This window comes from Anthonomus grandis, chromosome 10, assembly GCF_022605725.1.
Source record: "Anthonomus grandis grandis chromosome 10, icAntGran1.3, whole genome shotgun sequence".
NCBI lineage: Eukaryota > Metazoa > Arthropoda > Insecta > Coleoptera > Curculionidae > Anthonomus > Anthonomus grandis.
In genome coordinates, this window is record NC_065555.1 from 7,421,621 (window position 1) to 7,449,428 (window position 27,808).

The following is a 27,808-nucleotide window of genomic DNA, read 5'->3' on the forward strand; positions in this document are numbered from 1 at the left end:
GATATTAAATTAAAATTTGGTGTGAGGGTGTTTTTTGGAACGAGAAATTAAAATCCGTTCACGGATTCGCTATATTTTGCAAAGGGCGCCACCTACGGTATATTGCATGTGTTAAAAATTTCAAAACTTTTTTGTACCCCTGTATAATAAAGTTCTAGTAAAAAATTCTAATTATACAATTTTTTCTTGTAAAAAAAGTATTCTTAGTAAATGTCCGCCTGAACATTCGTTTAATAGATATCTTAATTTTAAAATCTAGATACATTTTAACAAGTTAGCTTTTTAGTAAGTTAGCTAGTTATAGCTTTTTTGACTTAGACTTGTGAATAGTATTGACTTAAACTAGACTAAATTTTGCTGGGTTTTGTTTAAATATTTTAATCCCAAAGGTATCATGACACTTAAAATAAAAGTTCTTATTGTTCCAAACATTCCCCTTTTCCAATTACTATCACAATGGGTCTATTGAAATAAAAGGCTATTTTAAAGTCTTCGCTATTATCGAACTCTTTAAAGAAAATCCAACGCGTACGCCGTCTGCGAGGATAAACTAAATGACAACTCTTATATTAATTCCTGAAGGTAAGTCTCTCTGGAAGGCATCAAAGTTCTTTCACGAAGGAATGCACTTTAGGATTATTAGTTGGATCCGACTTATTAAAATTGATTCGAGTGACGTGACTGTTAGGAACTTAGGTCTAGATAATAATGGAAGGGAGATATTAACAAACAATAATTAAATTTAAATGTCACTAATATGGGTTTAACATTACTTTAAGGAATTGTAAAATTATACTTATAACTTGCAAAGATTAATGTTTGGGTCGTTTTTGATGGCAATTTTACACTGTTTCCAAATACTATCGTGCCGAATTTATATTCCGAACTCATATTCTCTTCCGATATAGGTAACTTCCAAATGCTATTACTGACCTATTACCACATGTATTGCAATAACTTAACCGAATAATTACAAATCAGTGAATATGGATCCATGAAATGGCCAGTACAATCGCCTGATCTAATGCCACTACATTTTTTTGACGTGATTAAAATCAATTCTGTTTTAATATTAATGTAAAGTATTTGTCTTTAATTTTGCTGCTGTAAAATATAGTTAAGTGTTTTAAAATTGATTTGACATAGATTGTTTCTTAAGATTTTCATTTCCTATATATTAACATTTACATTTGGCGTGATTTAGACTTTTTTGCAGTTTTGTTTAAATAATATTTTTTTTTGCTTTCAGTCTAATTTAACTGAAAACGTATATTTAAAAATATTTTATATACAATTATTAAATTTTCGCATGCATTGTAAATATTCTATAATTTAGGTCACGTATTCCTGACTTTATTATTATTATTATTCCGTTTTAATTGAAACTGAAATTTCGGTATGATGAGTTTACCTTTTATTATCAATTTAAATTTTTTTTATAAACATGTAATATTTGGTTTGTTAAGGATAATTATGCAATTATATTATATAAAATATAAATTTAAATTTCTGGTACTCATTCAATTTATTTAACAGAAGTTTTATAAAAAAAAATATGTCTATTTTACGCTGGTATTTATTTTATATTAAATTTTTGTAAAGGATATTAAAACAATCAAAATTTCAACTTTTCTCATATAAAAGCTACATTATTGGACAAAAGTAGAGAAATACTTTCATTAAATCGAGTTAATAATACTAAATGTGAGGTATCACTTTTAGATACATTGTGCTTTAAAGCATTAAATATAGAAGTAAAATAGGCTGCAGTTATTAGTGACAACAGCGTTTTTCATGATCAAGCCATATGACATTTTATCATAAAGTTTTAAATGTGAACTATTTTTTTATATTTTAAATAAATTAATTATGCCTAGACTAATTCCAATTTTAAAAGACTTAAAGCAAAGAGTTTTAAGTTGTGAGGATTTAAAGAATAATTTAAAATGGAATAATCAGTGGCGTATTTTTTTTTGTCTAAAAATATTCAGTGTCTGTGCAGTACGGACGACACTAGTAGAATAAAAAAAAATATGTAAAAAGTGCACCTATATGCCCTAATTTCTATATTCTAAATTCATAGATTCAATATTAAAAGCTTAAAAAAAAACTTTTTTTTTTCAATTTTAATACCCTGTATTCTCGACCTATGTACAACATGACAATCTAAGGCTTATTTTCTAAGTAGAATACTTAATTAAAATTTCTTGGTTAAGATCTGGAGTACCCTGTATACCCGACTGCCTTTATTCGAAAAGAACTTAGTGAACCTACGACAAATCCAGACTTATTTTTGTTAAATATAACGTTAAAAAAATCTTTTTAATATGACAAATGTATGATAAAATTTGTTAACGTGCCGCTGATTTATGTTATTTTATTAAGCATATAATAGGTTTGAATAGCCATATCAAAATATATTATTTAATTTAATAGAAATAAAAAATTGAGGTTACTGTCATTTATTGGAAACAATGGGAAAGATAATTAATAAAAGATTTATATAAATTAGTAAAGTTAGTTTGGATATACTAAAATAGGTAACTTATTATAAATTTATCAAGGGAAATAATCCCAAGCGCAGAACATTATCCCAAACTAAATTTTGTAGGTAAGGCGGTTAACAATAATATTTGTCTGTTCTTAGTAAATCCTCAATGTCAAGAAACCTTTACTGCTATTAAAATTATGTAAGTTTTAAGATAGTCTTGAAAAATTAATTAATATAAACGTCCAATACGAAGGTTTTGAAATATGGAATTTTTTAAATTCCGTGTAGCCAAATTTTTTAATTAAAAGGGATTAAAAATCATCATTCGAGGTACTTAAGTTTTTATTAATTAATGCCATACTAAAATATTTGAATTTTGTCACCATACGACGAACATTAAAAAAGTATCCATAATATTTTTTGAATATCAATATCATTTGCAAAAGGTACGAGACTTTTTGCCTCGGGATCAATCAGCAGTTGGATTTCGATTTATTACTGGTCAAATAGAACAACAGTATACAGGTAAATAAATATTCGTGTATATATTCGTTATGTAAGAATGATACTACTTGTACAACATAATAAGTAAAAAATTTATCCTATAAAAACCTTCAACTAAACTAACTTCACAGCTAATGTGTGGGCAGGTTTAAAGTTATTTTATTCGGTCCTCCTTTAACTAAATGCGATGGATTATTTAGAAGATTTATAATTTATGCTGTCAGATTTCTTAAAATTATTACCACAAATATAATTTCAATGAGTTATGTGGCTTTTACATGTGATCGCTTTACCACTAAATTTAAAGTAATTTTCTCTCACAGTCATTACCGTAAGTATATTGCACTTTTGGAAATTGACCACGACAATTACTTGATTTGACTTCAGCTCATTATTATTTATAGCGGTCTCAAAAACCTTGGTATATTCTAGAACAAAGAATGAGTAATTAAGCGGAGGAAATTAAATGCATCGATTAAAGAATTATACAGATTTAATGCAATATCTATTTTAAGTAAGCCATATGATTTTTTTAGTGCCTTCTTTTAACAAGTTTAGTTTTTTTTTAATTTCATGACTAAATAAAAGTTGTTTTTATATAAGTGAAAGACATACAAAGTTGCTACATTTCAAATTTGTATTTATTAATTTTTCTAGATTTAACTCCTAACTTTTGAATGACCAAATTTTCTAAAGTACTTACCACATTCTCCAATTAGATAATATCCTCCAAATATGCTAAATATTTTTGTGGTAAAATAATAATAAGAGGGTACATAAATAAATCATTGATCTTTTAGATAATGATTGCTTTTAGGTTACGACAGTTTGTGTTTTTTAATTCTCAAATATCCTACTATTAGTAGCTTCAGTCAACAACATTTTTAGCCCTTATGTGACTGTGAAAAAAAACACCTTCTAAGGAGGGCGTGGGTACCCGGGTACCTACTATGTATTTTATATAGAGCCGTGGCTTTTTCTGTGAATTTCTACCCTTAACTATAAACATGCACATCTGTGTGGGTTTTTCTAGTTTCTTGTTTCAGCTATCTGTGGCGCCTCGGACTGTTTATGTTTTTGCACAAGATCAGTTCATATTCGTCAGTAACGCGTTGTACCTACTTAAGTAGAGTTTGAATTACGTTAAATCTAAAGTATTTTTTATACGTTAAAATGTCGGATAGTGAGGCCGGTCCTAGTCGAAGCGATAGTGCAAGAGGAAGACAAGCTAAAACAAATATATTTATTATTTTTACATAATAGGTAAAATGTCAAAGTTAATACAGAGTACAAAAGAAGGTAAATTAAATAATAATAGGAATATTATAATAGGTTGACCTATTCGGAATTAGAAAAAGCCTTAGAACACCTAAGTGATGAAGAAGAAGAGCCATTTATTCCTTCTGATGAAGAGGAGTATATTCCACAACTGTTAGATGGAGAGGGCGAGGATTCTGATGTTCAAAACGATCCTGTTGTAGAGCTAGAAGATTCAGAGTGATGATGATGATGACGTTCGTCCAGATTTAGCTTCACAATTCCATTGGACTAGTAAAGATGGCACTCAGTGGAATTACTCACCTACACCACAACGACCTACCGTTTGGTCGAAATATTTTGCGTGAAAAAAGTGGTGCACCAGCCTTAAGCCGTTTATATACGCCCAAAGACATTTTCAAAACTATTATATCCCCAGAAATGTGTACCCTGATTCTAAAATATAGCAATAAAAAGGGAATAGAGTTACGGAGGAATATAACCAAAGGTTATTGGCAATAACGAAGCCGCCGAAAAAATTTTCTCCAAAAGTATTTATTCCATTTACTGATGTAGAGCTAGAGGCATTTTTCGTAATTCTAATTACTGCTGGTTTACATAGGTTCAATAAAGAACATATTTCTGAAATGTGGAAGATGGATTCGCTCCCTTTCTTTCGCGCAGCTATGCCTCGTGATCGCTTCAAAATGTTTCTAAGATTTATTCGGTTTAATGACTAGAATACGCGTATAGAACGTGCAAAGACAGATAAAGCAGTTCCAATTCGAGATATCTGGATTGTGCTGAATTCAAATTCGGCAAAAAATTATCGGCCAACAGAGTGTATTACAGTAGATGAACAATTATTTCCATATAGAGGACACACTAAGTTTCGAAACCAGCGAAATATGGAATAAAGGTTTTTTGGGCTTGTGATTTCGGTAAATTCCTATCCTCTAGAGGGTTAGCTATATACCGGAAAACCACCAGGTGGTGAACGTCAGGCAAATATTGGTGAGAGAACAGTATTGGACAATTTTTTTGCAAGTTTGCAACTTGCTCGTACTTTAAATTCATGGAATATGACTTTAGTAGGAACAGTTAGAGAAAATAAAACGTTTTTACCTTCCAATATGCAAGCACAAAAAGATAGAGCCATAAATTCAACCATTTTTGCATTCAACAAAGATGCTACATTGTGCTCTTATGTTCCAAAAAAAAAACAAGGCAGTGATTTTTTTATCAACTATGCACACAACAGGCGAAGTAGATAATACTTTTGTTGCAAAGCCTGAAATTAACAGATATTATAACAAAACTAAAGGCGGTATTGACACTATGGGCCAAATGCTATGTGAATAGACTGTCAAACGTAGAACAAATCGCTGGCCATTAGCATTTTTTTTCAACATAATTGACGTTGCTAGTTTAGCTTCTTATTGTATATACAAGAAACCAAATCCATCTTTCAAAGCTACTGATCAACGTCGGCGATTTTTAAAAGAACTTGGTAATGAGCTGTGTTTGTCAAGTATCCAAATAAGATCCCAAATTCCAAAAGTTGTTGGTAATCATTTTACTCGTCAGGCTATAGAAATGGTACTTCACCGACGAATGCCCGTTCCTTTAGATAATCCAGTTAGAGAACAAGCAGTTTGTGAACGAGATGCATCTGGACGTGTAAAGGTGGTTGGTAGTTGCCAAATATGCCGAGAGCGAACCCATAAACAGAGAAAAACTCGTAAAGCCTGTAAATCGTGTTCCAAACCAATTTGTAATGAGCATTCAGTGGCTCAAACTATTTGTCAAAACTGTAATTCATAAGTAGTGTTTTTAAGTGTTTGTTTGCTATGTTGCGTTAATTTGTACCTAACTGTAATTTTTTATGACTTCCTATTACTGTATATATAATAAAACATATGAATTTAATTCTTAAAAATTTTATTAGTATTATAAACATAGTACTATAGGTACCCGGGTAACCATTCAGTCAACTATGGGTGAAAATCTTTTACACCTTATTTACTTTGAAAAAAAAAATAATTTCAAATTTTAACAATAACTTAAAAAAACCAAATTAAGAAATGTCACAAAAGTACAAGCTTCATCGAAGATGAGCTAAAAAGATATTCATATCTGAAAACTGAAAAGATACCCGGGTACCTTTCCAGTCACATGAGAGTTAATTTAATTATAAAATTGTCAACTCTAGCCTATTTATAGCCTGATATTACATTGTGCTTCTAAGATCAGTAAATTAATTAGGACAGATATTTTAAAAATATATTAAACCTGATTTGTGTTATCCTCGCTCGGCTTTTAAAATCTCAGATTATTATTATCCATGTATCATTCTTTAACATAGCTTTTTTAAAAAAAGCTGTTAATGATTTTAATTTAGTTTATAGGGTATAATATATTTAAATTAAAAATTATTTGCGGCCTTTATTTATTATTTTTTAACAGACCCCTTATAATAACTATTATGTTGTTCAACAATAAAACCATGCAGCGTTTTTATATAATGCCGAATCGTTGATTGAATATTTGGGCACCCAAATGTCCAATCAACGGCCGAATGTAAACTTACACTTCTTTTACTTTATAAAATAATTTTAAATTGTAAGAGTTTTTATAATAAATTCTTTCAGAAACTTGTAACCAATCTTCTAGGTGGATATGCTAAGCATTATTAGTTACAATTACTTTTAGAAAAATTCTTTATAAAGGTTGGCTATATTCCTTTGTAGGTCACTAGAATCAGAAGCTTATAAATGATTGATTCGATTCGAGAAACTTTAAATTACTTCAGAAAGCAAATTCAAAGCTTTTAAGGTCATTATTATGAGAAACAAGGTTTCAAACTTATTTAGTTAATAAACTAATATAATAAGATTTGGAAACAGAAACTTTCAAAGATGTAATTGTTTTACATCTCTAGAGAATTACTTAGCGGGATGGCATTATAACTCGATCGAAACTTTCCTTCAAAGTTTAATGAATAAAGATTATTACTACCTCGTGGCTTTGAGCAATATTCTAATTATCTTAAAATAATATAAAATGTAGTTTAACCTTAAAAAGTCATAAAGTTTTAAATTTACTAATTATTTAAAGATTTAGTATTCATTAGTGAGAAAAAAGTAATTTATATTTGTAAATTTTATTACTATTCATTAAAAAAATTATATAAAGAAAGATCCAGTTATATCTGATATTTAGGAAAATAATAGAGAGAGGAAAAGAATATCAAGTTTAAAGCTGGGAATAACGCTAGGGTACAGCAAAAATATCGGATTTTTCGCCAGATGTAAATAAAGAAGGTTTCCTATTCTCTTACAATTAACACCTATTAATAAAATAATTTAAAGATTATTATTAAAATTAATGATCAAAAATTAAAAGAAATCGTCAAAAAGAAACATAGATCTAGCGTCTAAGGTCCTATATATCACCAATTCAACGCCTGTGGAATTTAAAGGAATTCATGTCTTACTACAAACGAAGTTAATTCGAATAGTTTCTAAATGCGAGTATGGCCAATATAACTCATTCAGGCATTGAAGTACAACTTAACTAATATGTCTTGGTAGAAAGCTTTTGAAGTTTCTGATAAGGAAATTGGTAATATGGAAACAGATTTTCGTCTAAAGTAATCAGAATTTTAATATAAACTCTTACATGTTCAAGCCCAGAAACATGGGGAATAGTGTTTCTTAATAAACATGTTTTTAAACATAAAATAAATATAGACTAAATTGACCTAGTTTTTGAGATTAACCATCATAAAGGTTACAACCTATGTACGATAAAGATTTTGTTTCATTATTTTGCTAGATAAAGGATAAAAATATAATATAGCCCTCCAGAAGGTCATCACGAAAATATAACCAAGCTATATTTAAAAAGAAGTTTATTGAGTTATTGTTATCAAATATATCTAAAGTATTAATATAACTGAAAGTAAATAGGCTGACTGTTTTTCGCGTCCCTGCATTATATTAAACTTTCAATCTGATTGAGATAATTTCATCCAGTTAAAATTAAATTAGGCACGTAAGCACGCACTGTGCTTACGTGCAACAAAATATAAGAACAGTAATTATAAAATTATCAATGTAGATATATGCATGAAATGTGCCCAAAGTATTAAGTAATTTAAGCATAAATCTTTTATTGTACTAGATATTGACCCCAAATTGCTACTGAAAAAACTGAAATGGTACATTACGAGTAGCGCCAGTGCTACGAAGTTATCAAAAGTCTGTTTTTATATATTTGAATAATGTTGTACATATGTCAATTAATATTTTTAGTAAATATATTTAATATAATTTAATTTTCAATATTTTAATAAGGACAATAAATTAAGGAAGCATTACTATTGTCGCTGCTAAATAGGATCTGTACAAGTTGGATTGAGTGTCTCTTTATTATGCTGTATTATTATTGGACTTTGAAGTATAAATTATTAATGAATTATTCCTAAAGCGGCATATCTACATCCACATACTGCATCTCTTTGCTCTTTGAAATCAGGAGTCAACGATGTTAAGAATTCTTAATATTTAGGCATTAGAAGACGTGATTTAGTTAAGATATACATGCAGTTATATACATGGAAGAAATATGTTTGATTTTAATTTCCATATGGAAATATCATATTAATTAAATAAAGATTTTTAATAAATTAATAAAAAATTTTACGATAAATGACGTAATAACTCATTATATATTTTTGTTTGAATTGTTTGTTAAAAAAAATAGGATTAAAAATTAATTTAATACAATTAACCCTCTCCTAAAGAATTACCTGTTGGTATCACTGGGGTATGATTAAAATATTAAAATATTGTGTGACGCTAGAGATTTTAATCTAACAACGCAAATGTATAAAAAAGCTCCACTTAAGCATTCAAAACCTTTTGATATTTTTCTGTCTATTTTTACATTTGACTGACATTTTTTTACGCAATAGTCGTTAAATTATTTTAGTATTTTTAATTATTGTTTGAAATGTTTTCTTCGGTAATAAAAAAAATTGTATATAAAACACCTGGTTTATAAATGGAAATTTCGTCGCATATAGGTAAAACTATTGTGGCTTCGAAAAACTGGACGGTTGCTTTATCTTAAAAAATATAAACCACAATACTATTTTTAATTCGTTATCGCAAGATTTATGTTACCTGTTTAAAACAATTAGTAATTGTATTGGTAAACACTATTACGCTCCTTTAAATGCAAAATTTCGTTCTTATTTTTTCTTTCTTTTTCCATTTCGTATTTTTTGAATTTTATTATAGTTAGTTTTTGTAAATATTTTGTTTTTTTGTCTTTGTCTTTTATAACCAAAAGCGGAAAAAAACCCTTAAAATTAAAACACCGAGCTTTGCACCCATATCATAAAAATGCAAATTTTTTCATTTTATTTCTTTTTTGTTTTACAAAAGTTGAGGTATAATATAGCATAATACTAAAATATAAATATATTGTTTAAATACTTTTTTACATTAAACACAAAAAATATTTTTAAAAAAAGGAGAAAAATTATCTATAACTGAATTGAGAAAATCTTTGAAATATTTAATTTATGGCTTTGTATTCCAATAAGTTTTTCCTATAGTACAACAAAATATTTTCAAAATATACAAAACAGTTAATAAGAAGAGCCAATCTTAGAGTTTGACTTTCCATTTCTATGATTACTTCTACTTAGTGGTTTTTTTATTCCTGGTGAATTTAAACTAAACGAAAATTGTAGACTAGGATAACGATTTGCCGCCTTTTTGTCTGAGACCTAATTACTAGTTTCTAAAAAATTAAGACACTGACTAAATTAGTATATCAATCAGTATATCTATCTAATCTTGCGACTAAATAAACTAATACTTCTCCGAGTTTTAGCCATTTGCATAGTTTTTTTTACATTTAATGTTAAAAATATGTTAGAGTTTTTCACAACTTCCTTTTTAAATAAATTTTGGGGTGTAAGTAGGCAGTTTTGTATTTTAATGACAGATAAGATACTATTTGGGATAAGCAAGAGAATGAAGCAAAAAATATAGGTATTTTTTTAAAAAAGATTTATAACAAATAAAGTAAATCTTCTTACTAGTTTTTTGAAAAAAGGTGCTGAACTTTCTCGTCTGGGGAATGTGCAGTGCTTATCTGCTGTATGGCTGTATAGACAATAAATATTTTTTTTAGTCACTTTTGAATGAATCATCGCTTTATTGTCAAAAAAATCTTACAATTTGTAGACAAAGCTGATAACTAAAGTAAAACACAAAGACAAACAAAACATACAAAAATAAAATAAAACTAATCAAACAAATATACAAACTTATACAAATCAATAATTGTATGTGGTCAAAAGTATGAATAAATAAACGAATAAACAAAACACTACATAGCTACTAGCTACATAAAACAGTACATATAAAAACAATAATCAGTTTGTGTGTGTAAAGTTAAAATTAAGTATTAAAAAAATCGTTTACCGAGTAAAAGGCTCTCTCCAGCAGCAATGATTTTAATGCCTTACGGAAAGTAGGAAAAGATGTGATGGACTTTATGTTCAATGGCAAATGAGTGGGCATTTTTTTTTTCTTTGTACAATATTGAGTTTTTTACCAATTCTGAATGTGGAGTAGGCAGATATAAATCATACTCCGCGTTTCTGAGATGATAATTATGGGATGGCCTATCTGAATTTGATGAAACGTGCTTGCGAATTAGACAAACGGACTCATATATAAGTAGTGACGGCAAAGTTAGGATATTAAATTTTTTAAAGAAATCCTGGCAATAAGCTCTATAATTGAGTCTAAGTGTATAACGCAAAGCTCTCTTTTGAAGTCTGAAAATTTTGTCAAATCGAGTGACATTACACACATCCCAAAAAGGAAGGGCGTAACGAAGGTGTAATTCAAAGAAGGAAAAATACACTGTTATAATGATTATAATGATCTTAGCGCAAAACAACCGAGTCGGCTTCGTCAATGGTTGCGTTATCCAGTACAAAAGATTGCAAGTTATTTTTATAGGACGAAAATTTCGTTTTGGAGGTGGTAAGGCAAAGAAGATTAGAGTCGCACCATGCTTTGATAGAAGTTAAGTCACTTGATATGATTTTATGAATTTCGGCAATATCCGGACTGCTCCAGGTAAAACTAGTATCATCCGCAAATAGGCAGGTTCTTCCTTTAATATTCAGACTAGCGATATCGTTGATAAATATGAGAAACAAAATAGGGCCAAGCACTGAACCTTAAGGCACTCCACATTTTATTTGCTTGCAAGAAGACATCGTAGTATCAATCCTCACAAACTGACTCCTGTTATTGAGATATGACTTAAACCATTCGAGGGGCATATCTCTAAACCCGTAGTGTTGCAACTTTTTTATTAAAATATCATGGTATACGCAATCAATAGCTTTAGAAAAATCACTGAAGATTGTTGCCGTAGGATATTGGTTGTTTAAGCTACAGTATACATTATTAAAAAGGGAAAACATAGCATCATTTGTTTAATATTCTATTTATCTTTTTAGGTTACTGCAACGGATGGAGATATAGAAAGACCTCAAAATATAGTCTACTTTTTAACTGGACAAGGAATTGACCCTGACAATCCTGCCAACAGCAAATTTAAAATTAACAAAACAACTGGAGAAATATCTGTCCTGAAGGTAAGTGACCACAAAAACTGATTACTGAGAGTAAAATCGCTACTAATTATGTAACTTATTTTTACATATTTAAAATCAGATTACTTTTAAATATAGCAATGAATTGTATAAGTCTATCGCTGCTAGGTATCTAAAAAATAATTGAAAAATATATAAAAGTAAACGCCTATTGACACTTTTTTGTTGCCCATATCCAGCATATAAAGCTGCAGTAACTTATAATTGGTATAATGAAAACAAAGCGACATTTTTAGCTAAAAAGTCGATATTTGGCTATTATCTAGGAATGAAAAATCAAGATCTACCAACATAGTATTTTTTAGACTTGAGCAGTAAAAATGTATTAAAATCATAGCCGAATCTGCTACATTAAAATTTTTGTAATAGTTATATTTAAATATATAAAAATAAATTACAAGGCTTACTAGAGTGTTAAAAGAAGTACGAGAAGGGTTAAAAATGGAAGCAAAAGATTATATTTATTAATTTATCATTTGTTCATTTTACGAAAAATTGGATTTGTCAATACAACAAGATTCTACTCTAGATTATTCTTATCTAAATATTTGTAATTTTTAGTTTAATGATAGAAGTATAATAATTTAAAAGTAATAAAATTACATATAAAAAACTAACCCTAAGCCTAAATAAACTTAATAGTTTCTGTGAAGAATTCATTAAGTGTATAAAATGGGTTGGTTAATTGGTATTTTTTTATTTCAAGATTAAAAGTTTAACTAACTTTGTATTTTATACATATTTGCCGGTAAATGATTATACATTCTAACGGATATAACATTTGGCTTTTAGCTGTTGTTTAAAGTTAACCTATCTATACATTACTAAAGTCCTTCCTTCAGATAAAAACCACAATATAAATTATATACTCAAATTGCCGTAAGCAACTTTAACTCCTTAAGCAAAGACTGACAAGGCTCCACTTAACTGTAGTTTTTCCATAAAACAATAGGATAAGAAAAGAAGTAGGCAAAAAGGACATTTCGGTTAATACGATCCCTGAGTTTTTAGATCGCCAATCTTTTTATAATGGTCAATATGTGGCGTCCAAGGCAGCTACTGGTTGATGAAAATAAGTTTGTTGTCACAGGCTTCTTTTACACGATTATCTTTCGCAGTTTTAAGATTTGTTAGAGATTTAGCCTAGCAAGGGCCTTAAGCGTTATCTTATGAAATTTTTCATTGATCTTGATTTTATTGATCTTGAATTTAAGATAAACCATTTATTCTAACCAGCCTTACGAAGATCTGCCACGTAAATATGATCATAACTAGTAGTTTGGTACACACAAACATCACACTTAACCTATTTAATTCATACAAGAGAATCGAAAGGTTTACCATGTCAAATGTACGATTATAGTCAATAAATAACCCTGCTCTGGCCTTGATTAAGTCGCTAATCTCAATCGGGTTCAAAACGGAGAAATGACGGCATTTTGTGTATTACAGCCTTTGCGAAATCCAAACTGCAAATCTGTCAATGTTTTATTAATATCAATAAAATTGTCTAATGAATTTTAAAAAAATCTGGTGTTACTAATGAAAGATTTAGGATAAGCAGATAAAGTTGCATTTGATACTACATTAAAATAAATATTAAATGTTGTATATTTATTTTAATGTAGTATTTCTTTTAATATTTTTTGAAAAAAAATAAATACTTACTTATTTTGACATAATGTTTCAGTGGTATTAATAGTAGTAGGTTTCGGATTTAAACAAATACATCAGTTGTATTGAGATTAAGTAATTTTTTTATATTCTGGGCCTTTTGTTTACCAATATACACGTTGGGTTGTATAATATTAATTTTAAAATTGCTGGTATTCTTCCAAAAGGCTTTTATATTCTATCTCTAGGTTTTTCCTTTAATGTATCTTTACCTAAAAAAATATTTCAACAGCTGCATATTTCTTACCCTAATATTTTTAAATAAACCTTTTTTTATATTTAATAAAAGAATATTACGGTCCTTTAGGTAAATAAAATAATAAACGTCTTTATTTATTTAAATTGAAAAAACTACTTTTTTAGTCTATTCAGCGGAATATAATGTAACAATTCTAAAAAGTTAACTAAGTAAAGATAGAACTTTTTTCTTAAAAAGGTTTCCGCATCTTGGGGTCGGGCAAGCGATCCAACTTTAGCCCGTCTAAAGTTTTAAACTTAACTGGGAAAATGGATGTGTACATCTTTGGACAACTGGGCAAGAGAAGTATTTCCTACGAGAAATTAACTACGTTAAAGGTTAAGTTATCTAAACAACATTTTAAATTTAACGTTTAAAATGCCAGATCAATAATTAAAACAATTTAAAGTATGTTATCCTACTTACTATATAATTTTTTTCTATTTAGAATGTTGTTGATACTGATTTTTTTGCTTTATGATGAATGCCCTTTAAAATATTGTGCCACTTGACCCCTATACCCATGTAAGATTCTAAGGCTTAACATATACTTATTTAATATATAATATATACTTAATTAACAAGAAATATTTTAAAGGCCATTAAAGTCTTCTTATTCAACAGTTAAAATGTTAAATGCGAAATATACACGACAAAAATATATACGACGTGAAAGAATTAGTTGATGGAATTTATTTATTGTTTTTTTGCATTTGATTCTCCTACTATTTTCATGGAAACCTTCTGGGCCTTTTGGCCATCGATTAACAGAGGGCATCTGTGTTTCTCAATGGAGGTTCTATCTTCCTATAGGTTATAGAACCTCCTTTGGGAAATTATTTTGAAAGGTTTCAAAAAATATTGTGGTGAATAGAATTAAGAGGAGCGAGAAAATACCGAAACAACCCATTTCTCTTAGACCTCTAGAACCAAATAACAAAAGTATTACCAACAGAAGGTTATCAGATTTTTGGCTTCAAGAGGAATTTATCGATTAGTTTAAGGTGTTAGCCATAAGTATATTGGGTATAACAGGAGAAAGAAAAGAACCTTTGTTTTCTATGAGTTCTATTAAGAAACCTTTATGCACATCTCTCTGTGTCTTCTAATCCCCGAATTTAATGCAAGTAAGAATTTTAAAAAAGCCTTTCGAGACTAACGGGACAATACATCCCAAGGCAGATTTTATTTAGACTAGTGGGAAATGTGATCCCAAATAAGGGTGTAAAAACACCAGTTCAGTCTTTTTAACGTTCAGGGTCATTAAGCCGTTGTTTGTTTACAAATAAAATAATATAACCTCATTATTTTCGTACTCGTAAGTGCATGTGGTGCGTTTATTTGCAATTTTTAAGTGTTTTTTTGATGAATAATCTGCTGTATATGGTGTATAATCATGTAAGTACCTCTATAGTAGTATGTCTAATGTTAGCATCATATTTAACGTTTTGGCTGAGGCAATATGAATGATTTTTTTTTTCGTAGAACGTTATATCCCAGCGGGCTTCTTTGGTGGGATTATTTATCCCAGTAGGCGTGAACATGTTTTTTTTCTTTTCAGAGTGAGTAAGAGAAAAATAACTCAAAAGGAGCTAAAGGCAATCGCTAAAAATTGGGATTTGTCTGACAGCGATACTGATCCCTATCACAATAGTAAGGATGAAGATCCAGACTGGACCTGCGAAAGCCTGTTCTTCTTCAAGTTCTGATGAAAGCGTCATCGAGACTGAAGGTAACAAGGATTTTTTTAATAATAATATACCAAATACAGTTATGTCCGACATCCCAAAAGTATCAGCAAGTCCTCAAACAGGGCCTTCAACCTTATCTGCATCAGACAACATAATCTAGAATTCAGTGCCGCAGAACTATACCCCAAGGATACCAACTTCCTATTGCAATGAATACCGAAATTCTCTTGAGCTCTATAAATAGTCAGTCTACGGAGATTAATATTTTTCTAAAGTTATTGCCAAAAAGCTTATATATATTTATATCTCAGTGTACTAATGAAAGATTAACAATTTTGGAAAAAAAAACTAAAAAAAAAGTTAAGCAAACTGATCCTTCTGAAATTATGATGTTGACTGGTGTTATGATTGTAATAGCTTACAACACGCTTCCAAGTTTGAGTTGCTATTGGTCAAAGCATACCTCCATGGGTAATACTGCATTAAAAAATGCAATATCACGTGACCGTTATAAACTACTAATATCCAAATTATACTTCAACAGTCCAGAGAAACCAGAAGATTGCTCGAAGATTTATTATGTGGAAGAGCTTCTAGAGTGTTTCAAGCATACATATCGAAGTGCAAGAGAGGATTCGGTCTATCAGTCTATAGATGAAAGTATGGCGAAATTCAAAGGGAGATCGAGTCTAAAGCAGTATTTGCCATTGAAGGCCATCAAACGTGGAGTAAAGTTATGGGTAAGAAGCGACTCTCTTAGCGGTTATGTATATGACCTCGATGTATATAGTGGAAAGCAGGATGGAACACTAGGGGAAAGAATTGTTAAAAAAAAACTCACCAGCTCAATAATGAAATCTGATGTTGTGATCTGTTTCGACCGATTTTTTACATCGGTGACATTGATGAAAACATTGTCATATGCTGCAGTAGGAACCTGTATTGGTACGCAAAAAAAATACCAAAAAGTCAGGATAAATTAGAAAAAAGTGAAGCTAAAATTTTTATGCACGAATGACGAGGTAACCTTTACTAGATAGCAGGATACCAAAGAAGTATTGGCAATTAGTAACTGTCATGGGGATCAGCGTACATTTTTTGACCGAAAACAAAAGGACGGCCAAAAACTTGCTGTCGAATGTCCCGAGATAATCTCCTTTTACAACAAGTATATGGGAGGCGTCGATTTGACCGATCATTTAGCTGGCCTTAATGAATTTGACCGCAAGTCTACCAAGTGGTGGAAAAAAGTTTTCTACAAATTATTAATGAAAACAGCCGTAAACTCATTCATTATTTACAATGAAGTTAGACGTAAGAAGATACCATTTTTGGAATTCTTGATAGCCCTAGCCAAAAGCCTAATTGACCAAGGGAAAAGCAAAGCCGACAAAACCATCAAAGCGACAGAAAACTATGGTGAATGCTGGCGACCATATGCCGATTGCCGAGCAGGAATGGAGAAGGTGTATAAGATGTTCACAAAACAAGGTGGAGAAGCACATAACAACTGTTTGGGTATGTAGTGTGCCTCTATGCAATGACTGTTTTACCCCTTTGTGAAATAATGCAATATTTTGATAAAAACTTTTTGTTCTACTTACGTATGTTTCTTATTTTAGAGCTGGTGGGACATATTGTCCCAACGGAATGGACTGATGGGACGATATGTCCCACAGTAAAAAAAATGTAAAAAAATTACAAACATCTCTAAGAACCTTTTACCTTTGAAATATGAAATCAATAAGTAAATTATGCTTTTCATAAAAAAAATAAAAATCCGTCTTGAAAGGGTTAAGGTATTACATTATAGCAAGATAATAAAAGCTTAAAATTTAGTTAAAAGTACATTTATTTATGCATTAAACTAATTGTGAATAAAATTAATAAAATACTAAATACTATCTTAATCTACTTCTTCTTAATTTTGTCAGAAAATATACATCAACAATGTAAAGTTCACGCGAAGCTTGAATTTACCTACATATTAAATTTCCTAGGTTTAAAGCTGTAATTACTCAACACTCATGTACTAGTTATTATTCTCAGTTTACACTTTTCTGCTTCTTCGAATAATTAAATATAGACTGTTAAGATGTTAACGTGGGAAATTTTGTTTTGAGAACACGTGGCGATAATTAGAAATGATGGCTTATATAAAAGCAATTTTACACGTCTGTAAAGCTTAAATCAGTTTGAGCCTAATTAATCAAGAGTTTTACCATTCATACGCATCTATTTAACGAAATGAACGAATGTTATAAAGGAGTTCTTATTGTCGTTTTTATGTTTTTCTAAACATACTTGATACAGTCAATAAAAAAGCCACATATATTATTATAGAGATTGGCTTTAAGTAATCAGTTCCCTTTGTTTAGGAAGCTTTTATTTTTAGGGAAGCTAAATTAAACAAATATTCTTAAGTTATTATCGTGTGGACTTGAATAAGCTTCCAAAAGATATTAGGTTAAGATACTACATTATCTTCTAATTATCTTATTATTTTTGACTATTTTTTAACTCTTTATTTCCATGTAAACTGACTGCAGGAGATATTTTTTACGCGAAAACTTTGTATCATACAAAAAAGGCATAGAATCAAATTTAGTTCAAGCTGAATGAGGATTTGAGAAATATTTTTTGTTTTTGAAAGAAGCAGTTGCATATTATTTTTTCATCAAGAATATTCAATTAAAAATCCAGTATGGACACCACAGAAAATAAATTTAAAAATTCTTTCAAACCAAAATGATTTAGTTTAAAAAAAATACAAACTTGCTCAGAATAATTAGGTTACAAGTGGACTATATAATAAATGTTGGTTAAATGAATGTGAAATATATTTGTTAAGAGAAAAGCGACAAATAAATCAAATAAAACTTTAATTAGTGCGCTTACTTGCTCACTCACAGAAATCATCACAAAAGCGTTTAAGTTAATTTTAGAAGCACGTGGTAATAATACTGGGTAAGAGATGTGTCATTTTCTGTACTTTACTGCTACTATTCCTTGCTTCGATCAACAGTTTTATAAAACTAGTAAAAGCCCAGTGCCCCTGAGCTACTGACTTTAGAATATGAGTGCACCCTCAACTATTTAAATGATGCACTGGTTTCTAAGACGTGGAAATGTAAGCCTTATACGAAAAATAAAATAATTTTCTATGTACCCAAAATCCCAATTCTATTAAACTATAATATATAAATAAAATACCTATTTTTTTTAAATACAAAATAAGATTGAATACAAAAAAAGTCTTTTATTTCTCCCGAGGCGTGTACCGAATTTTATAAAAATATCTCAAGCAATAAAAAAGTTATGAGTAAAAAACATTTTTTTTTTAAAACTTTTAACACTCTATATTTTGAATACGTAGAAGAAGTATTTCTCGATACATGTTCATAGAGAAAATTAGGGCTTATTCTGAACACAGAATGCATTGTCAAAGTTTAGATACTACAATTCGGGACTTCCTGTATACACTTAAATAGGCTTTGTCGAGGATGTACGATAATACGTAAAAAAAAGATAAAATCATCATCAAATTTACTTAAGATTGCACCATCTATTAAACATTCAAAAAATCCCTAAAAGCTGATTTCTAAAGGCTGCCTTGACCTCTTTTCCCACCCACTTTTAGGGATCGACTAAGAATTTTTATTATTATGTACCTTTTTATCTGTCGAACATATTTGCTTTCATAAGTGCGTATAGACTATTTTCTAAAGTTTATCAAACCTATTAGACTAATTCCCGGAAAAGTTTTCGAGTATTGAATTTTTTTTGTTCCAAAGAAGTTATTTAATGTCATTGATTAGCACTCTAAATCAATATGTTTTGCTTATTTTTGTTTTTTTTTTTTGAGTATTATAACATTATTCAGTATATTAATAATGCTAAGTTAGAAATACATTTATTTGAAACAAATCTAACTGTATTTGTCTTAAAAATTTATCAGCTAAGTAAAATTTGAATTCATTTAGCTTTTTTCTCTTTACACGGTTAGTTGAACTTATTTTATGGAAATGGAAATTTATGGGTCGTCCTATCGCTATGTCGGTCGTCCTGGGGGATAAAAACGGCTTTCCAAGTAGAGCAGTGCACGGTTCAACTTATGTAATTTTATGATGTTTACAAACCATGTTTCAGGAGCGAGTTAGCTAGTGATTTATACAAGTTCGTCCCGACTAGTTTTTGCTATCGTTTTTATATGTAAATTCCAATTCAGACCGCACCGAGTATTGTACTTGAAATTAATCGCTTGAGAATTTAAATTCTATTAGAATTTAGTTTTGGCTAATTATTTTTGTTGTTGATTAAATTATGTTTCATTGCTTTAATTAATTCGAAGTATGTTTTTATCGAGTTGTCAGAAATTCAATTTTTGACCATAGGGAGTCATTTATTAGCTCAATAACTGAGTTATAACTACAATTTTTAAAAGGTTTTTTCCTCCTGATTATAATATCAGAGTTTTCGTTTGTCGCCTTAATATTACTAAACGTGACAGCTCATTAAGATTCTTAAAAAGATATTTATTTTAATTTAATAATTTAATAATCGCACGAGTAAAATATTGAATTTTATTGCAGGCATGTATAGGTTTATTTTTTTAAATATTTTTATTTAAATTTTACGCCAGGATCTAAACTAACAAACTTTTGAAACCTTAAATTATAGTTATCAGGATAGATTATTGATGACATATTTGTTTTTCTAGTTATGGTCAAACATAATAACGCATGACCAAATTATGAATAGGAGGTTTCTATTCAGGAGGCAATTTTTTAAATTCCATTCTTGTATTCTTCTTTTAATTAATATATATGACTATTTCAAAATTAAGTAAACACTACAAAAGTCAATCCTATTATGTGAGACTCAAGTTTAACATTGACAACCTCTATATAGGAAACAATTATGATTTTTTGGTCTTTTCACATAACTATCCTGTATAATTAATCCCAATTATATTATACAATAGAATAGGTTTATCAACCGACACGTATTTCTGCTTTTTAGCTTCTTCAGAGCAGGGCAACCAGAGAACCAAAGGAAAAAAAAACATATGGGATTCTTGCATGGCCTGGCAATAATCAAATTTGATTTGTAAAATTTAGTATATTTGAGAATTTTTCGGAACATGAGAGTAATTTTTTTAAATGCATTTAGTTATTCAATTTTTTTTTAAATCTCGTCAAATTTCTTTTATTTGTTTTAATATAAAGATGTGTAAAAAATGCGTATTACTTGTTTGTATTTTATTTATTTTACATCAGCAGCCTTGCATTTAAAGAATGTTAACCAAATTTACCGGAACAAACATTTTAATTTAAAATAAAAACCAAATGGGCCTAAAATTAAAACTGATTCGACGTACAGTGCACACTACAAATACTTCCAACTAAACATTAATAATCATTAGGTAATATGCCATATATTTTTGGATTTGTTTTAATCAATATCTTCCACACAGTTTTGACCTAGCAATTGTACTTTAAACTAATTCGTATTTTCTTTATACCATATGTTTACCCACAAGAGCTATTTTGTAATAATGTACGTTGCGCCTTCTGACTTTCTAGAAAAACGCAAACTTCGAACAACTTTGGAAAACTAAGGATAACTTTTTAAACCCCTTATGGAGTTAGACGTAATGCGGCCTCTGAAGCTGCCGGCTAAATTGAAAAATAAGAGCCAGGATTTGCTAAGATGTTTTTTTGTATTAAGAAAATAAAATTAATCTGGAGTAGCTTGCAGAAACGTCTTATCTAAAAAACTCACGAAATAAACCTTTTTTTATAAATAAATACCCAAATAAGTTGGTAATTTTATTGAAAAAAGTGTTCACACTATGGATTTTTGAATATTTAATATGGACTTATAAAGATTTAAAGTTAGTCCTACAACTATAATAAACTGAATTAAATTATCACTAATGACTTCCTACAAGAACCTAAATATCGTTACAGACCTAACAATAAGACCGTTGGAATTAAAAGAAATAGAGATTTCGACCTCCAAAGTTTAGGATTTTTATTTCTCGAGTATACCCCCCCGTATCGAATTTTTTTACCAAAAATATATTTTTTTTAAACTAACTATACCAGTAGCTTACTCTCATCACCTAAATCACAAAAATACCGAGTTATGACGGGATTTAAGCAGAATTCAGAAAATTAGCTTTACTTAAGACATATATTTTTAATATGTATGTATACATAAAATGCAATACATAAGGTAACAATTTTTGGACCATTGTTTGCATTATACCATACAGTTCGGAAGCATACCATTTTATAGAGAGAAGAGTCAGCTAATCGAGATGCTGGAAGGAAAATGAAGCTACTGGCTATATCCGAAGTTTGACTTATGTATCTTTGCACCAGTTCACTGTAATCATTTTAATCGAGGTAAATTATGTGTTTATTATACTTGCATTCTGTAAATAACTTGAAATACTAAATTGAAGAAAAGAGTTTTAGATACGGTTTTCCACCTATTTTTTTGACTGCGTGGCTAACATAACCCCACTTTAGCGAATTAAGCTTGGTTTCATTTATACTTGTAACGCATTTTCAAGATGAAAGAGAACTTGTGGCCTACGGTACTTGTATCAACTAATATTCTCAAATTTTCGCTATTCCTAACCTTTACTAGTTTTACCCGTTATAATTCATAATTATTAAAATTGCCTTTATTAGCCATCAGTAATGGTGATATAATAACTGCGAAATATGTTTTACTAAATTAAAATATTACCTTTATTATCAAAATTGTAAAAATTTTGTTTCATATCTGAATAATGTAAATCACAGTATATGCATTATATTTTTAAACTCACGTATATATAAGAATTATTTATCCCAAAAACTACTTAAAGAAAGACTGGAATTATATCTAGCACATGTATCTTTACAACAAAAACTTTGCAGTTAATATTTCAATAAAACGGATTTTTACGTTCTTACACGGATTTCTCTCTAAAAAATGTTGGTCCTGAACTTTTGGCCCCTACTTTGCTAATCTGTCCTTTCGAAGTTCCACACCCTTCTTTTTCCTTCTGTTCTTTTTTTCAAATAAATTCGGAATTCTTTAGCATACCGAGGCAAGATAGGAAAAAGGAAAAGCTGGCAATTAATCATTGAAAATCGGTTTTAGGGTCTGTTCGAAAGCAGCTTTAAACCGAAGGTTTCTTTAAAAAGGAGAATATATTGGAATTTTACTGGACACATGTAAAACCCTGTTACTCCAATATAGAGACCATTTTAAAGATGTCTTTATGTTTTTACTGAAAAGATATACTACTCAGAAGCTTTAGCGTAAGTGTAACTCGTTTTGCAGCCCGTTGATTAGGTGTGAATTTAGATAATCCAAAATAGTCAAGTAATTTATTCACATACTTCACTAGGAAAACACGATCACTCACGACTACTAGAGATATTTATTTTTACTGTAATTACGCACTTGCTATATTACGCACTACTTTACGCAAGGTAGTAAATTTTTTTTTTATTTTTTGGTGCGAAAACCATGTAGCTATGTAGCTACACAGTCAACTACAAGATATTCTTATTAAATGTGTCAAAATTTTAAATTATTTTGAAGACGACATTATTCAAATTGATCAAGGACAAGAATTTTCCAATAAGAGTGCCTCCGTAAAAAAATTCATAACTTTGTAATTTTTCAACATAAATTAGAAAAACAAACCAGAAGTGGTACTGGAATAATGTAGCTATTTAACTATACAGTCAGCTACAGCTCAATTTTATTTAAAGTGTAAAAATTTTAATTTTTCTTTAAAATAAACGATATTTAGATTGATCAGGGACATGAATTTTCAAATAATAGTGTTCCTGTAAAAAAATCATCAAATCAAACTAAAAATTTGATTGTACTGGGATTATGTAGCTACATAGTCCCATATGTCTCATATGTGGCTATATAGTATGCTACTACAAATTTTCACACATTTTCTTCGAAGGCAAAAGTATTTTGATTATTAAGAAGAACCAGTGGCGTAGGACTTTTTTCTTAAAACATATTTAGTTCAAATGGTTTACTGGTAAATACTAAGTAAATAAAATAATAAAAAGTGTTTTTTTTTTCAAAGTTTACGATCCTGTATCTTAAAACTACGTTGAGCAAAGTAAAGTTAGTATGTTCATGATATAATACCAGGACAACTTTTTATCTTATTTTCATTTAAGATTTTATCCCTACATTTTTTGAAGAAAAAATTTCTTCCTAAATTTCTTAAGGAAACACCTGTGTCCGTATTACCCTAAGATCCTTTGTCCTAGATCTCTAGAATACTCAGCAGCTGTAGAAATAATCTGAAGGCTTATTTTAAAAAAATGTGTTTTGAATAACTAATGTGTAGACCGTAGACCTAGATATACTAAAAAAACTTTTCCACATTCTCTGTATATAAATCACTATGCTTTTCAGAGTAATCACATTATCGTAAACAAATGTGAGATCAATACTATGTAGCGACTGAGCTAAGAATTCCTTAATATATAACATTGTGCTTTTACTTTATATATGTTTCTTTTAATAGGAAACTGTTACATTATATAATTTTTTTAGATATAGCCTGACTAATAACAATTAACTCAACCTGCAATTTTTTTAATGTAGATTTGGAAATGCTACGTATACGTTTAATTGCTTTATAGTGTAATTATTATTGTATAATAGAAATTTATTAGCATAGCTTAATGAAATATTGCATAGCTGTTTACGTATTTACTCGGTTAAAACAAAGGCCTTTTATTATTATTATTATTAATATAAAACTTTTCGCGATCATTGTTTGAAAACATAGGGTAAATAGTATTTGGGAAAATCGGATTCTCGTTATCCTATTCCAGCAACTCTTTAAAGCCCTATATATTTTTATTAGAAAATAAGCGGAACTTGATTTAAAATTAATAAAACGGAGAGATATTCTGCTCAAAATTGGTTAGGAAGGCACAATAACTAAATCCAATTTGACCGTTTCAACCAATATTTCACATCAAATTAAGTGCTGAGCTGAGAACTGAAAATCTCGTTACAATTTGATTTATACTTTCAGCTTTGTTGTTCGCCATTCATTCAGCTATAAATCCCGACCGAGCCTTCCTAGCTGAAAATCGATCCGGATTTAGTCGCATATTATTCGAGTATTAACTGGTTTTAGATTATATGCCATCCTAATATATGGATTTTGTAAAGTATTATTAATTTTTACTTATAGGAAAGCAAAATATAAAAATGGTTACAACTTTTAAATCTACAAAAAACTTGTTTGTTTTTTATTAATTCCTTTGCTTACTTCTCTGGCTTTCTAGATAAAAACGCGGTAGCTTTCTTAACCCCTGTTTTATGAACTGTATTATTTTGTACTAGCTAAACACATCGTCATGTTTGCACTTGCCGTATTTCATGTCAGTTATAGTATTGTGTATTTATTGCCTTTTTGAGTGGATTGTACTGTACGTATAGTACCGCCTTAACACCGTACACCTTGCACTCTCTTTTTTCTGTCTTATCTACACAAGGAGCCTCTTTCTACATAAGAAAATCAGCAAATATTTGTGTTTGCACATTTTGGATATGATAAGGATACGTACTTTGAGCAAATAGGTACGTTTTTGATAAAGGAAAATAATTTAAAAAAATATTGTAAAGTAAGTACACTATTTCTTTCTATTAATTTGAAACATTCCTATCGTGGCGCCGTAGAAAGTATAAAAGTATGTTACGAATATTATTACGAACTTATCTGAAGTGAAGTTCGATCGTAGATATATAAAGCATCCAGTCCGACTATATTGTCTTAATTACTTACTACATAGTTGTTTAAAGCATTGCAGTTAGCTAATATTCGAACATTTTTAAACCAAAAAGTGTCGTTTTAATATCTTTTAACTATATTAGCAAATGATAAACCAATAAAATAAAAGGGTAAGGGTAAATTCTCAAAAGTTAAAAATATTTACGTCTTCATAGAAATGCTTGAAAAATTACATCGTTTATTGCGACCGATAATTCTGACCATCCAGCAGTTTTGCAATTAGTCTCCAAACGAACTGTGTTTGGTTGAATGTGGCTTAAATTTGCCAGTATCAACCCAACACAAAAAAGCGTATTTTTGACCCGTTTGCTTAGGGTTTGCTTATTAGCTATATTATGGGGTTTCTCTACTGTAAGGAATAATATATCTTAATTAGCCTCTCACATTTTGTCATCTCAACATACTATTGAGATAATGTCGTGGCAACACAGAGTGTGGATTTTTCGTTCCGAGACGGAACGTACTGTATGAGTTGAAAACTATTAGAACCCGTTGTCTTAATCGGGTCAGTAATGTTTATTTGGATCTTGTGTTCATCCTCTACTGTATTGATTAATCGGATTAGTGATATAGTTTGAAGCAGCTAAAAAATATGTACTTAATTGACTCATGATATACTAAACATATTTAAGCAGTAAGTTGGAATTTACCCTAATTACTTAACATTTAATACATATCATAAATAGCCATCAAAACCTACATAATTGAACTAAGAAATTATGACATAGAACTTTTATTTTAAAAAATATATAAATTTTTTTTATGAAAATAGGTCTACAAGTATTTTAGCGAGTGTATTTATCTAAAAATTAAATTTTCTTGCACGCATCCTTATAATATTATAACTTTTCATACTATTGTTCAGCTTTTACACATTTTTAATAAATTATTAAAAAATAAATATTGTACAAATTAAAATTAATTTTTTAACTCTTATTCAGTTAGGTCGGAGTTCAGCCTAAGGCTAATACGGAATCCCGGAACTGAACGCTAACTTAATAGAGCAAGCAAAATACGTAACGAAAATAATTTCGTAACTTGGAATAAGTTATTTTATCTAAAGTTAATTTTTTGAGGTTTTCTTCTCATTAGAAAATCTTTCAGGAGTGTTTCAGACAAACATTTTTAAAGTGCACAACAAGAACTGTTAACGTTTATGTTTTATATCTAAAAACCTCTTTAACTTCTTAACAATGTTTCTATATTATTCATAAAATGAAGACTTATAGTCCATTTAAATTTTTTTTTTAATTTTTTCAATAAATAATCTCGATTCTAAAATTAGTAATATGAAGAAAAATTGTTGCCCTAAATGGAAAAATATGAAGTCGATCCATTAACGAATTTCCAACTTCTAAATTCGTTAAAGATTGCGCGGAGATTACAAAAATAAAGAGATTAAGCTAAAAGGCTTTTTAGCGCCAATGTGCCGTTAATCTTTTGAGGAAGATTTTCTTTTTACTGAAAGGCTCTAATCAATTTCTTTAACACTTCCAAGTGTTTAGAAAATAAACCTAATAAAATATTTTATTTAGAAAATAAACTAAAAAGGAGCAAACATTTTTCAATTAAGACTTTAAAAAAGTGACTTGTCTTGAATACATACAAAAACCGCGTCTCTGTTTTATACTCTTAAACGGAATATAATTATGTATAACTTAAAATTAATTAAAGCATTTTTTCCATCTGTGCGTATTTATATTATGTCATACTGGAGGTTTCCAAAGTTTAAAAATAAGAATTAATGTTGAAAATCTGCCCTTACGGAGCATTTGGAAATGCAATACGAACAGTCATACCTGGAACATGTCTACCACACGCAGTTGAAAAATCCGTGCTAAAAGCCCTGAAATTGAAGCTAATGTTCAACTAGCATAACCAGATGTCCAGGAACGGATTATGGAACATTCGACAGTTCAAGCTTCTCTAGGTGATCTCCGAAATGGCGAAACGGGGCAGTTCATACTACTAGCACATGGACCTAAGCTAGTAGATGCACCTTAATTTCAATGTTTAGTTCTTCAACTAGTGGCCGTTAAATTTGAAGCTGCTAAGAACACCAATAAGGTCAGAGTCGTATTCGGCAAGTGATTTCACAAGATAACGATTTTGAAGAATTGGTCAGGCGAATGACTAAGGAGGCGACCAGAAGAGAAAGTAGAAGTGCCGAAAATGTGGCAAAGGAAGTCACATAAAAGGACACGATCCAGAAGACGCTAGTACCACTCCTGCTAAACCAAAGAAGGTCGATGCGAAGGACACATCGCCTGTATGCAGCAATCCATATTAGAAAGACCCTGGAGGACTCCAAGCATTAGCAGCGGCAAAGGAGAAAGAAACACCATCGTCGATGATGGACAAATGGGGTTCTTATAAGAGATCAAGAGAAAGA

The 27,808-nt window shown here is 29.7% G+C and overlaps 1 protein-coding gene across 1 annotated transcript in view; it reads left to right on the plus strand.

Moving 5' to 3' along the window:
- LOC126741261 (neural-cadherin-like) overlaps nucleotides 1-27,808 on the plus strand; it is a 249,553-nt gene that overhangs the window by 101,678 nt on the left and 120,067 nt on the right. The window contains exon 6 of the mRNA XM_050447640.1: nucleotides 11,811-11,948. Coding sequence (XP_050303597.1) covers nucleotides 11,811-11,948 — 138 coding nt within the window. The remainder of the gene's footprint in view (nucleotides 1-11,810; nucleotides 11,949-27,808) is intronic.